Source organism: Lates calcarifer, linkage group LG23 (assembly GCF_001640805.2).
Source record: "Lates calcarifer isolate ASB-BC8 linkage group LG23, TLL_Latcal_v3, whole genome shotgun sequence".
Classification (NCBI taxonomy): domain Eukaryota; kingdom Metazoa; phylum Chordata; class Actinopteri; family Centropomidae; genus Lates; species Lates calcarifer.
In genome coordinates this window covers 7,556,762-7,571,245 of record NC_066855.1, presented here as the reverse complement: position 1 = coordinate 7,571,245, position 14,484 = coordinate 7,556,762, and the positions used below count along the sequence as shown (strand labels likewise).

The window sequence follows — 14,484 nt, the reverse complement described above, 5'->3', positions numbered from 1 at the left end:
ATGGAGACGTAAGGTTCCGAGGGCAGTCGGTCTGTGTGTGGCATTCAAGAGCCCAATGTTTTTTTTGTAACACTTAAAAGTGTCCGTCATGTCATAACAACACACACACACACACACACACACACACATATATATATATATATATAAGATAACAATATAGACACATAAGTATCAATTACTTCTACGCTTATTGCGTCGTTTAATGCATAGAAATATTATTAATATTTTACTGTTTACCACAGTTCATCTATTGTGATGAATAAATCATATACAGAAATTATTCATTTTCATATACTCACATTGTTACTGTTAATGACAGATGGAGTTCACCACTTCCTCTCAGGTCTGGCAGTTGAGGGAGTTAAGATAATTGTGAGCCATAATGTAACATAATGTTAGAAAGTAAGAATTACTAAGAAAGGGTTGAGGACTAATGCAGGTGGGGCTGTAAAACATACTATTTCTGTCACAAGCAGAATTGTGGACAGCTTACACATTAATGAGAAGAGCCATTCTATACTCAAATCCTTTAAAACATCACCTGAATCATGAGTCCGTGCCTGTCACAGTGAAAGAAATGGCATAACACTTAAATGCCTTCTCCTGTCAAATGAGTTGTGTTAATTAAGACACGGCAGAGAGAAAATACATGCAATAAACGACACAACAAACACACAGTCATTTTATTCCATTTATTTTTCTAATCTTACTTTCACTGCTTACCTTTAAATTTTCTCTTTTTACAATGACTGAAATTATATTTCCCCAGTAACAATTAGGATTAGATCATTTGGGGATCTTCAAAAATAATATACAGCTGTAACCAATACTGTTATAATTTATACATTTATTTTTGAAAATAGGAATAAATTTAACTTTTACAATTTCTCTTTTCTACAATATTCTCTTTTTATCTTCCCATGTCACATAATGGCAAGCCATGCACTACTACTACAGTAGTGATGTTTGTGCCTTGAGCAAACTTTCTTTGGACACTGGAAGTGAGTGTGTGAGAGAGAGAGAGGAAAAAAAGTTCACAAAAATGACAATTCATATTTACAGTCTAGGTTTCATCATTATAATTTAACAAACTGACAGTCACATGGTCAGTGCTTTTCCCAGGGCTCATCATCAGGTTAGTTTAGAGGCAAAGTTTGAGACACAGAGGCACAGTGTTTAGACTAGCAGGACAGTTTCTTTGCTTTTCTTTCAGGGTAAGCAGAGAGTCTGTCAATTTATGGACTGGTTAGAACAGGAAAGTGTTACCAAAAGCATTCATGGCGGACCCTGATAGATAAAATGATCCGTTTCTGTCTTTGGTCATTTTGAAAGCAGGCGTTAAAATGGAGAAATTCGATCTGGTTAAAGTGCAAACACCTTCAGCTCTGCTAAGAAGGAATGTTTTATCAGCTCTGTGGTCTCACCTGTCGTCTAGTTGTTCTGTTGCCAGTCGTGTTAGTCCTCAAACTATCTGTCAAAAGCTGACAATAAAATTCAGCAGGGAGAGAATTAAGAGTAATACAGCCTGCTGTGTTCAGGTCTCATCCTGGTTCCTCTTTGTAAAGCAAAAACAATTCATTCCTCTAAAGAATTAAGCTTTAAATCTGTTGGGCCAAACCTCCAGTTACACTACAACGCAGGAAGCTGAAGTCAGCGAGCCTGGATATGAGGTTTTAGGTGTCATGTGCTGACATTATGAGGTCTCACAACCTACAACTCCACTGATGGATATTATAGCATATGATTTGTCAGTCAAAAACCCAAGAGTCAAACAACTGAATCAGAGATATACAATAAAAAAAACAAACAAAAAAAAAAAAAACTGTGTTTCCATGCAGTACCTGACTCCATCCGGGAAGACAACAGTAGAAACTGCAGACTCTGCCACATATCCAAAAATCACAACCCTGAAGAGGTCAAAGCCGCATCAGCATTATGGAAGAGTGCGACAACCTCAACAAACGACCAGTCAGAGCAGGACACATTCAAGCTTTTTCCACACGATGGAGACTCACTCAAAGACAATATAACTTTGCTTTGCTTTAAATGTGTCTCTTAATTCAACAAAATCTCCCAGATTCCATTCACTGTAAATTTGTGATCTCACCTTTGTGAATTCAAAAATGTACAAATATATTTTCAGCAGAACAGATCACAGAGTGTGAGTTGTCATTTGTGTTGAACGATGAATAAATATCTGCATGTGATTTAAAACAAGAGAGAGAGAAAGAGAAAAATAACCCAACAGATACTGTACACGCTACATGCTAGAGAAGAATACAGGCAGCTGTCTCTCAGCATAAGACAAGAAAAAGAAATGTTTTCTTTTCTTTTCTGGCTATAAAAATACCTAGAATCTAGAATGAGTGTAGAAAAAACTTTACATGTACAAGTCATTTACATCCAAGGCCATTTTTTCCCCCATGGAGCGGCAGGTGAAGAAGAATGAGCTAGGAGATTTAGAGGTGAACAGGGGTGAAAAACAGGAATTCTTCTTAGCATTACTGGTGCAGAACGCCATGCTGTTTAGACAAAAACAACCTCCCCGACTTCAACTGTGAATCCGTCAACATGTCTGGTGGGTAAACCCGACACTTATGTCCAGTTTCTGAGTCAGAGAGAAATGTCCAAAAGTATTGAGGCTGCACCGTACCGATAAGCGTGGCATCAGTCAACACAGATGTTGCTTCAGCAGAGGAAATAAAGAGCAGGTTTGTTTCATCTGCTCTCCACCAACGTCCACGGTCTTGCCAAGCATTATTGCTACCAAAGTCTGCCATGTCTCTCCAATATTATATCTGCAGACTGGGTCTGGAGAAACAATACAACTGGCCAACAGCCAGGAAAAAAGCTCATATGAACTCCTGATGGCTGAAAAAATACAGTATGTAAATGATTTTTTTTTGTAGTATTCTTGAATATTTCCAATTTAATATAGCAATATGAATAGTGTGATATTTTTTCTTCCTAAGCATGAGTGGGATGTCCGCAGAGCACACCAGCTCCAACTTTGCTGATGTGTCTGTAGCGACAAAATCCAGCATGCTATCATCTTTATATGGGCTTCAAAATATCTTCAATTTTACATTTGATCCCTTCACAATAAACAAGTTTTCTATCCACAAAACAATAAAGAAATCAAAACAAAACTTAGTGCAAAGTACAACCATTTGATTCTTCACATACAACCTCCCAAATGTCAGCTTTTTTCAGTCCCAATAACATTTTTACTGACAATAAATCACTTGTGCAGCAAAGAAAAAAAAGGCTGGTAACCTGAATCAGCTTGCTCTCTGTCACTTTCACTCAGCAAGAGAACACTGGGATCAGGTGGGCTGTACTTACAAAAATAAAACTACAATTCCCAGAATCACTCATCAGTTTCCCTTCATGCTTCATTCAAGTGTTTGGAAAGTTTTACAAAGTGATGAGGTGGTTATAGTTTGTCAGTTACAGTCAGTTGGTCTGCATCTAATGAGATATGAGTTTGAGTTGTCTGACATTTGTGCCAAGGGAGTGATGGGAAATGTAGTGATTTTCCACTTGAGGTTTCCAGCCCAACCTGAGCTCTGGGACCCTGTTTCATTGTAAAAATAAATGAGATGAAGCGCATTATAAACCATCCGGTTCCTTCATTTACAGAGACTGAAACTTTCTCGCTACACCTTCTAGTGTCATCGAGCTTTTGCAGAAACCTTTACATTAACATAAAAAAAAAGGAAACACCTCACACACACACACACACACACACACACTGTACCCTCTGGGACTCTCTTGTCCTCGACCCCTAAAAATGTCCCTCACTTGGGTTCACTGGAAAAACAGCTGAACTTGGTTAAAGGACAGAGCACACTTATAGGGACTGGCAGGCAGCACAGCAAGCTCTTAACTTATTAAAGACAAATTCTACTCGTCTCCTGATCGGAGCTTCATACGGCTTTTTCTCTTGCGATTAAAACACGACTCAGCCTGGATCAGGAGACATCACAGCCCACTGACTGAACTGAGGCATGTATGGTATGTATAATTCATGTATCCTTTGACCACCTTTCATTTAAGGCCTTTAGGTATATGATCCTTTTTTTTAAGCTAAATCAAACATTGACACTTTGTTTTTGGAAAAGGAGGGGGGTAGATTTCTACTCCGAATGATACTGGCGTCTTGCACACATTTTACACATTCATTCACACAACAGGGGAAGACTCAGGTCCCTCTAGCCAAATACATGGACGTCACCAGAACCCAAGTGTTTTCAGGACACATACACTCACAAATAAGTACAGACTCAAAGGATATCTAACTGAAAATAGCTTATTTTCCACTGACAGCCATTAACTTTTTAAAAATATTATTTTTTTAGTGGGGTGGGGTGGGGAGGGGGTTTGGATGAGTTGAGTGCGTTGTTGTTGGTTTTTTTTCTACCAAAATGATGTCAGAATATTTTTACATCTTCTATTGGTCGTTTTCTTTCAGCCAAGTCTCCAACATGTTTTAAACAGCCCCCGGAGTAACTCCAAGTGGTTCTCTGGCTGCATGGTGTCTATTTGACCTCTAGGATGGAGGGGTTGGACTCCATGATGGCCACGATGATTTTGTCGATGTAATCCTGGAGTCTGTAGTTGATCTCCTCCTGTTTATGGATAGCCTCCATCAGCTGGAAACAAGAGAAACAGAAGTCAGTGTTGATAAAACCAAATAAAAGTTGATATCCCACATCTTCTTTCCTGTTTTCTAAACCTACCTCTGCACGAGACACAGAGTTGATTTCAGCTGCCAGGGAGTCAGAGAAGGAGGCCGACATCAGGTTTTTGGCCCCCTGGATGCTAAGGTTGATAATCTGTCCGTTTAGCTCGTCGTTCTGCTCCTTCAGGCTGCGGTTGTCCTGGAAGAGGTCAAGGTATATGTAATGCATCTTACACATTACAGGCCAGGTGCTAAATCAAACCTTGAGTTTCATCACAGTCTGGTTAGAGTGATGGAATGAGAAAACGCTACAAAAATTAGGTGAAGAGGCAAAGGAATGATGGATATTTGTGCTACCTGTTTGAGTCGTTTGATCTCCTGTTCCAGCTCGGCTTCGCGGGTGCGGGTCTGATATTCCTGCAGCCCTGCGCCGGGTGAGCGCCCTCTCTTTGCTTCAGCCTCCAACTTGTATAGCTGTAGGTGCTCGAGCTGTTTACGTAAGTCTTCAATCAGCTATGGTAGAAACAAAGCCAGACGCAGTTAGTTAAGTTATTAAGGACCATATAAAATGAATGGTAAAGGGCAAAAACACTTTTTCAAGTAATGACAGGAACTTCTGACAAATTACACTCTATGCTCTATCATAATATTTTGTACACAGAGTATTATTTATTTTGTATGTAGAAAAACCAGTTCCACCTCCTGCGTGCACTCCTTCTCCTTCTGACTCTGATGGCGCTCGTGGCTCAGCTTGTCGCTCATCTTCCTGCGGGACTCCATCTCGTCGTTCAGTCTGTCAGACATGGCCTCTGTCTCATCTTGCAGCTTCCTCTTCTCCTGGAAAATTAAAAAGAAAAAAAGAAAAAAAATAGGTTGAAGGGATGAAGGATGAAGAGGAGCATTCACACAGATGAGAAAGGGAATTTAGACCACGGAGGGAAAGAAGATGAGATCTTATTGTTCTCACCTCCTCTAGTCTCTCGATGTTTGCCCGTAGACAAGGAACACAGGACCGCAGCTCACTGTTCTCCTCGTCCAGCTGCTGCAACCTGAGAAACAAACACAAATCTTTTAGGCATTCACATCAAAAACCTACAGTGCAACCACAAAGTAACGACTGATATATCTGCACTTTTGTTTGTTAATGGTTGACAATGTTGTGCCATATGAGAACAGATTATAGTCAGTGGCAGATAAATGCCAGAGGGTGGCAGTATGGAAGCACTATTCCTCCAACCAAAAGTGAAGCAACTTCTGGCGTCACACTTAAGAAATCTGTTTTTAATCTATCAGTATATCAGGTACAACAGGGTACAGCCTAAACTTACTGTTGTTGTTATTATCCAGTTAAAATGATCTAAATAGCTGATGACAATTATATGACTTTTCTTATGGTTTTTAGATATAGGAATTAAATAGTAATTTATAAGTGGTAGAATTGTATTTAATAAACCATTACCAAATCATATACAGAAAATAAATCCATCTTTTGATTTTTCATGCTGCCACTAAAGATAGTCTAAAATCAGTGTGGTGCTCACCTAGCCTGCAGGTTTTCCAGCTCCAGCCCCCTCTCTCTCTCCAGTTTGCTCAGGGCCTCCTTGTGGCGACGTGTCTCTTGCTGTAGTTGCTCGTCAGCGTGGAGCTCCTGCTCCTTCAGTTGCTCCTCCAGGGCATTGGCCCGGTGCACCAGCTGAAGGTTCTCCTGGCGCAGCCGTGTGTGCTGCTCTCCCGAGGCCTCCGACTCCTTCTCCAACTCAGCCACCCGACGCTCAAGCAGGAGCACCTGGGTACAGTAAACGTTCCGTGGTTAGTGAAACAAAAATTATTAAGAGTAGTCATTTACGATGTGCCCTCCTTAACAGCTACTTTTACAGGTGAAAACTGTGGTAGCTCACACATATGAATGTGTGTAGTCAGAGGGATGTAAAGGCAGGTGTTTGTGAGAAAAAATATCTGTTAACTTTCGTCACCTTGTCTGTGATGTCGTTGTCAGCAAGCTCCAGGATGTCCCGCGTTAAGTCGCTCATGGTGTCCAGAGTCATTGAGCTGTTCTGGAGGAGATGTCTGCACATGGAGAGGGGGGTAGAAGGAAAAAAAAAAGTAACTCCTAAAGCAATTTCACATACATAAACTTTGATTTCCTTATCCCAAACACAACTATCTATTACACTAATAGTAGAAATATGAGACCTTGCCTAGTGAAATCAGAGCAAACATTTAGCTTACCTTGCTACTTTCTTGCTAGACAGCCTCTTGCCAGCGCTGGATGAGGAGACAGAGCAACAGGAAAAATGGTCAGGAAGAGAAAAAGGATAGAGGAAAGAGACAGCATCTCGTGATGGTCCTCTTATCCACCCCCAGTCCCTCTCTTTCCGAGCAGAAGAGAAAAAAGGGGCATGATGGGGTGGTTTTTTACTAGAAATCACAAGATCTTTTTCAAAGCCTAAGCTAAAAAATATTCACACATCACAGCAATCTAACACAGTAGTAGATATAAAGCTACACATATTCTGATCCAGGATCAGTTTTGCTATGGACCTAAAACAGACTGCATTATAGAAACTTACAAAAGTATATCTCAATTTGGAATTTATAGATTTCAAAATTCTTTTTAAGTTATTTATCTTATATTCTTACACACACACACACATTCGGTAAACAGATTAAAGAGGACTTCAGAGTTAATAAGTTTCTATAATAGAGCTACTGGTCAGTAATCCTGGATCAGCATGTTTGTTCCAATAAAAGCAGGTTCTTTGAAAAGCTTTACAGCACTACCAGCTGGCCTTTTGCAACAACTTAAATGAAGCATGAAGGTAATGGCATTAAGAACAAAACATTCTGAAATAGACACCACTCACCTTTAATACCTGGGGTTATTGTTTCATATTTCTACCTCTTTCAAATTAAATAAACATGTACAATGTAGAGAAGCTTATTTTCAGATGAGCAAAATGTTTATTATGTATGAGCGTCAAATAATAATTTGTGCAGATGGTAACAATGGGACGGAACTGGCTACCACCACTTAAGAAGCGCAACATAGCCACTAGAATTCCTTAAGTGAGTTTTTCCATCGATAAATGCTAAATGCTAACACGGCAACTCACACACAAAAAGAAGGTGCAGATGAAAAAACTGGGAACAGTGTGAGGTATGATGGGCTTAAAACAAACCCAGAAAATATACAGTGTGAGTGTGTGCGTACAGTCCGTAACAAAACACACATCATGTTGATGCTAGTCCAATGCAGCATGCACACACTATGAGAACATGCCTGTGTCTACTCAGCACTGCAAACACATTCACACAGCTTGTAGTCGGAGCAGGTTGTGGATGATGTGTTACCTAGTCATCTCTAGGAAATTGAGGCGGGTGGAGAGGTCCTCAAGACGACTTATTTGTTTGTGACACTGGCTACAGAAAAAGTCCAGCGCCTCCTCCCTGAGGAAGCTCTGAAAGCAGTCAGGGAGAGGAGCAGGTGCACTGGAAAGAGGAAACAAGGAGGAAGAGGAGGAGGAAGTGGTGAGTGACAGGACGAGAAGGAGTCAGGGTGGTGGGGGTGCACACCGAGGTGGGACAGGACACCTCTGAGGGGGTGTTAGTGAAATCCACAGAAGAGTTTGAAAGAGTAAAGTGCGAGAGCTTAGGTGGGAGGGAGATGTGAAACAGACTGTGCTGTGTGGTAGTGATTTGTTTTCTGGACAGTGTAAGGAAACAAAACATTCTAGGAAGAAGAATGTGATGATCTCTCTTTTGTGGTGATAAGATTTTTTTCTCCTGCTGCCAAACATTCTTGTCTATTCAACCTTGGTGTCTTTGCAGAGAGCTCAGACTACAGCCTACAGAATGCTTACTATTTTGTGAAATAAATAAAAATAACAGAAATATTATAACACATAGTTGTTAATTTCATTGTACCCTCTCCTCACATCACCTCTACCAGCTGACTGTTCATTCAGGAAGTGACTGAGTCAGGTCTGAATTACGCAACAAACCTGGCACAGGTTCTTGTTAATGTAGGCAGAAACGCTGCGTTACATGGCAGGGCTTTGAGTGAGTGTCACTTGATGGTCATATGCACTGTTGGACGCAGCCATTTTCTACTGCCTGCGTGAAGGATGACTTTGTCATGCTGCAGTGATGTGTGCAAGTGTAGTCAAAGTGCTGTAATATGTAGATAGATAGAATGAGGGGGCGTGTGTAGGCAGTGCTGCTACATGCGCCAACAATGAGCACGAATGGCTCAAAACATGGTGACGCATTCGCACTGAGTGGGTGAAGTTGTGGGATGTGGTTATTTATGATTTTTTTTCCTCCCTAACAGACGGGCAGATTTCTGCTCAACTTGTTGGTGGTGTAATCTTTCCACATACAGTTTCTCCAATTTCAAAAATATTACGTAAAATGGCATAATAATCCAATTTCATTATTTAAGGATTCACAACCCTAACTAGAGAATGTATATTTAACCTCCAGTTATTATACTCTTAAATTTATTCTATTTACTTGAAAGTATCCTTTTGTTACTTTGTGGAAAACAGACAGAACTTACATATGAAAATCATTTAAGTTAATATTAGCCTTACTATAATGATAACAATGACTCTTACAAAACAGTAGATATAAACTGTGAGGCTCAATGATTATCTCCTTTCCATATTCTCAATGAGCTACAAAAAGTGGGCAGTTAGCTGTTAAGAGCTTCCTGGCAAGGCAAACCACAGAAATATCACCCAAGTGGGAATTACGCATTATCCAGCTTAGAGTCTCTGATGAAAACAGAGGAGGAGGGAGGAAAAAGACAACTGGGGAGAGGCTACAGATGGGGCTTCAGCATAAATGAATTGTGCCATAAAGAGGAGTGTATGTGTATAAGTGATGGTTCTGTTTTGGTGTTTGACAGGCACTTTACACCACTTAAGTCAACCTGCATTTATACTGCTGCGGCTCAGACGCAAAGCTTGTTAGATACTCCTCAAGATGTCTGAACTCAGCACCAACAAAACATCCACCGTCTGCCTGTCCCAGGACACTTGGCAACAGACACTGCCACCAAGACTTTAACATACTTAGTTTGATTGTAACATATTTACCCTGTAACAAGTTTAGGACAGAACTTATCCCGATATCCACATTTTCAATATCTTTGCAATAGTGAGAGTCAGCCTGCCAGGGTGAACTTTGTATTTGGCACATTTATCTTGCCCTTCACTGAAAAAAGGAGGCAGATAGGGCTGGGAAGGACGTCTCCAGATAGTGCTTATCAACGTTTGACCTCAGTGTCTTTGTTGTTAAAGAAACATTTTCTCTGAAGAATGTACACAAAGGCATGTGGGGCCTGGACAATGCAGCTGAATATGTAACAGTGTCACACCTCTTATCAGGAAGGATTGATAAAGAAAAAGTTGTAATTTGATATCCTGGTGCAAATTGTATAATTATATTCACCTTTGGGCTATTTATCAAAAATGGATTATGTCCTCTGGAAAAATTAGAGCACAACATGTAAAATGTTTTGATATGTTTTTGTCAGAATTAGTCAAAACTTGACCCTGTGAAAGAAAGACAAGCTTGTACCTGGGAGAAAGTAGTGCGGAGCCATTGACCTGCTCCAGGGGCTGCACGAGAGGGGAGTCGCTCTGCCCCTCTGTCCCCTCCTACGCTGCTCTCCAGTAGCAACTCTGAGGTATTACTTTCCCCAAAGTCCTCAAAGTGCTCCTCCTCTCCACCGATGACCGTCACTAGGGAGTGGTTATGGAGCTCAGAGTTCAGGGAAAACCTGAGGGACACATAAGAATGGATTACTGTGTTAGTGTGTGTGCTAACTTATGTACACAACAACAGTGTAGTTAACTTTAGGACCGAGCCAAAAATAGGGGAGAATGTGTCAGGTTTAGACAAGATAAAAATGGAAGACCAACCGGGTATAAACAGCCACATAACCATCTATTTAAGAAACCACAATCTAAGTCAAACCAAACAAGGCCCATCCTCTGACTCTATTCAAAAAAAATATAAACATACTATAGCACTTGTGGTACAGTATCTTAGTAACAAGCTCTAAAAAGGCTGGCTGACTGTTGGGCTGGGACCCAGAAGCCTGGAAATGACAGGGACCTGCTGTAAATCCTAGCAACAAGCACAATTAATCTTCCCCCCAGGAAGAACGGCAATCTGGACAAGTTCAACCATCACTTGTCTTCAGAGGTAATCTGTTAATTCACATTAATCCTACAGGCTGCTTTGGCAGAAACAAAATGTCTTGTGCCTCGCTGGTAATGCAAAACCACGATGCCAACACTAACGACATGTGAGGAGAGCCTTCAGTGAGGTCTGGTGTGGGTCAAGCTTGACTGTGCTGAGAGAAAGGGCTGTCATAATTGGCTGGTCATTTTACATAACTGAATAGAAACCTATAGAACAGATCTGGAAGTCTTTTCTGTGAGTTTGATAGTTACAAGAGCCTTAACTCCTTGATCTTCACTGAACAGGAAAGTTAGCCTTTCCTGTTGTCCGACAGGATCGGTTAGATGTCTTAAGCACACACAGGATGAGGATGTCCAAATCAGCAGAAAAGTCTGCTTTCTCAGCACATGACGACAAAGCCCATTTTGCTTGTTTACAAGAAAATGGCATTCATCTGTCTAATTCAAAGCTAAAGCATCACCTTAATTTACAAAGTGAAAACAAAGACACTTTGGCCACTCTTCGGTCTCATTCAATCAGACAATAATGCACTTTCAGCTGCAGTCATGCCCTGAATAAACATCAGGCCAAACTGGTTTAATAGTAGAACAACCGTTTTTGAAGCCACTTACCCCTTACTCAGGCCTTTACGACTTGGCCCCATATTGAGGTCCCTCACACAGAGGGACGGTGAAGAACGAGAACGCATCTTTGAACGCCCTCCGCTGCCCTGGCGTGTAAGCCGTGGAGCAACTGGAGTTAAAACCCCAGACAACCAGAGTGGAATCCTGAAGTTTCACAGGTTACACTAATTTAAAATAAAACCAAGACTCCCCAGCTTTGGAGAAAACAGAAGGGTCTGGCCTTTGAAAACAGCCAAGTCTGTGGTCCTAATCAGATGCCAATCTACAACGCCATATGACTGATGGTGCATCGTCTGCGCCACTCAAAAGACTCAGGGATGTACCATAGAGGGCTGGCTGTGAGCGGGTTAATCAGATTTGAATCAGATTTGAGGCTAAGCAACGGTCAACAGACAGCCCTGCCAACCTTCCAAGGACCAAATGTGTGCAGGGACACAGGGGTAGGACAGAGGAGGGAGGGAGAGGATAATCCCGTTAGATTCTTAATCCCCCGTCCAGTGAATATTCTCCTACCCTGACTACATCTTATGAGGCTGCAGGCGGCAGCTAGCATTCATTCAGATAACCAGGCTGCATGGCAAAATCTCAGTTAAGCTGATAGCCTTTTTGTTTTATTTACTCACAGTCAAAGTTGAACCACTAACTCTTGTAAAACCCTTAAAAGGTTTAGGTGTGAGAAACATGCTTATTTTTATATAAATTTAAGTCCACTCACAGACTGGCATGGTAAAGTCACTGATAAATCAGAGTGTGTTTTCATTCTAGGAGGTGAGTCACCAAGGAGTTTCCACGTTTGTAGTTAACACACTCCCAAAATGAGAGAATATAAAGGTCATAGAGACAAACAGTATGAGTGTTTTCAGTGTTCCAGTCAGCAGTAGACTTAACGGGACGATGGTATGAGTGAGTCGAAGGCAGAGAATCAGATTAGCCTGCGCCAAAGGGAAAACAACAAAAAAAAAGAGCTAACTCAACACTTCCTGGAATTCAAGGCTCAAGCATGGAATGGGAAGTCCAAACACATCCATGTCAGGCAGATCACTCCAGTCCGTCATCAAGCCAGGAGAGACAGGTCACACAGTCAGCAGATAAGGTCTCATTTGTCTGCATTTCCTCCCTTGTGTTTGCCCTGAATGCTATATCAACAAGGACACTCGGCACAGACCTCATCTGCAGCAGCTACCTGAAGAATTTCTTTGACCCATCGAAATGAGAGACATTGGGAATAAAATCAGGGCCTGACTCTAAGATGTTCCTCTCATCCTATTTATGTGATGAAATAAAAAGATATAATATAAATAAAATATATGTGATGAAATAATGCATGACAGATGGATCATTAGAGACACTTTGTTACTGTCCTTCTGGTCCAAAATGACTCACTACTATGCTCATCAATGACGCATATTACAAATGCAGTACACTGTGTTCCAATGTTGTCTTTTACATTGGAATTACATTCAAGTGTCTGGGGCATTACTTATCCAAAACAGATAACACTAAAGCAATACTTTCTCAATAGTGAAGCTTTCATCCATTTTCTAAAGGCTCCATTCTAGCCATAGACAAAACTAAAAATCTTAAAACTAAAAATCCAACACTGCACCAAAAAAAAAGCCATGATTTCAGTTAATTATTGCAAAACTGACTCTAGTGTGTGACACAGACTGACAGCTATGTGTCAGAAAGAGACACACATCACACAAGCTCCTTTGCAAGACATTTGGAATACAGAGGTAGTCAGGAAAAAAGGAGACCTTTACTATTTTGACTACTTTAGGCAGGCAGTACTGATGTGGACTAGGATGACTGGGCATTTTCCAGTGCAAACACAAAAGAATCAAAAGAATCCAACTTCAATCCAAAGCGACTGTAAGCCAAAGAACATAAGAAAAATGAATGTGACAAAACCTTCTGAAAAACGCATCAGGCTGTCCAATTCTTGCAAAACCAGAAGGGATACATTTAACATAAAAAATATTTCACTTACTGTAATCATTCACAGCCTATGCTGTAACCTGAGAATTGACAGAGGATGAGCAGATCAGAGTCTCCTTTCAGATGATACAACTGATGATTCACTTAGACATACCGACAATAGTAAAGAATGTTGGAAGGACTCTGTGTTCAAGGTTTCTAACGCTCACACTGTGCACATTTCAAGTTTATCTCTGAATGGGTTTTCCTGTTCAGCCTCACAGAAAACATCAACAGTGAACGTCTCCACTGACTTTGTGAAATGTTACCTCAAACTGCCTGTGACGTTGCACGGTGTATAAGTAAATGAGGAGTTGCATTTAAAGGACAACTGAGGAAAAAATGAGGAAACCAAATACAGATTAACAGTAAAATACTGTATGTCGGACTCATTTTCTACACACTGGCATATCCAGAGGAATTCAAGACACTGGGTCAATAAAGTTGTGGCTGTCGATTGCTTCTGTTTAATCTGCCTGTCTGCTGACCCAAATAGAACCTGAGTGATCCAGCGCTGGGCACGCAATACTCGTAAACCACGTGATCAGAGTAAAAGGTCAGTGCAGGGCAACTCCGGGATCTACCTCTAGCTAGAGATTTGACACACATTCTATGATAAATTCTGTAGCAATCAGCAATATGGAAACAGCATTATGACCTTGATCTGGTTCTCATGACGAGTGGATTACAACTGACACACCAGAATATAAGCACATTAGCCAACACTGACATTGTGTGTACGGCAGAGGATGAAACTTACACAGACCTATTTCCGCCATCCTCGGGATCGTGCAGTGTGGCCTCGATGCCACTGTCCGTCTCCACGTCCTCATGCATCTCGGGTGGTACGAGGGCCCCTGTGTCCTCATCAGTGAAGGTCTCACACTCACTGTATGTGCTCTCGGAGCCCAGGTATGCACTGTCGGTCACCTCATTTTGCTGCAGTAACAGAAACAGACCAAGAATAAACACATTACAGAATGCCCA

At 41.1% G+C, this 14,484-nt stretch overlaps 1 protein-coding gene across 1 annotated transcript in view; it reads right to left on the bottom strand.

Moving 5' to 3' along the window:
- Positions 1-678: 678 nt before the first annotated feature.
- Positions 679-14,484, bottom strand: part of rab11fip3 (RAB11 family interacting protein 3 (class II)) — a 29,121-nt gene continuing 15,315 nt past the window's right edge. Inside the window, exons 4-14 of the mRNA XM_051066554.1 lie at positions 14,258-14,436; positions 10,268-10,469; positions 8,036-8,142; positions 6,914-6,949; positions 6,658-6,751; positions 6,226-6,470; positions 5,652-5,733; positions 5,384-5,521; positions 5,042-5,197; positions 4,743-4,883; positions 679-4,655 (exon numbers count right to left, since the gene is read on the bottom strand). Of these exons, the coding sequence (XP_050922511.1) occupies positions 4,542-4,655; positions 4,743-4,883; positions 5,042-5,197; positions 5,384-5,521; positions 5,652-5,733; positions 6,226-6,470; positions 6,658-6,751; positions 6,914-6,949; positions 8,036-8,142; positions 10,268-10,469; positions 14,258-14,436 (1,494 nt within the window). The 3' untranslated portion in view covers positions 679-4,541. The remainder of the gene's footprint in view (positions 4,656-4,742; positions 4,884-5,041; positions 5,198-5,383; positions 5,522-5,651; positions 5,734-6,225; positions 6,471-6,657; positions 6,752-6,913; positions 6,950-8,035; positions 8,143-10,267; positions 10,470-14,257; positions 14,437-14,484) is intronic.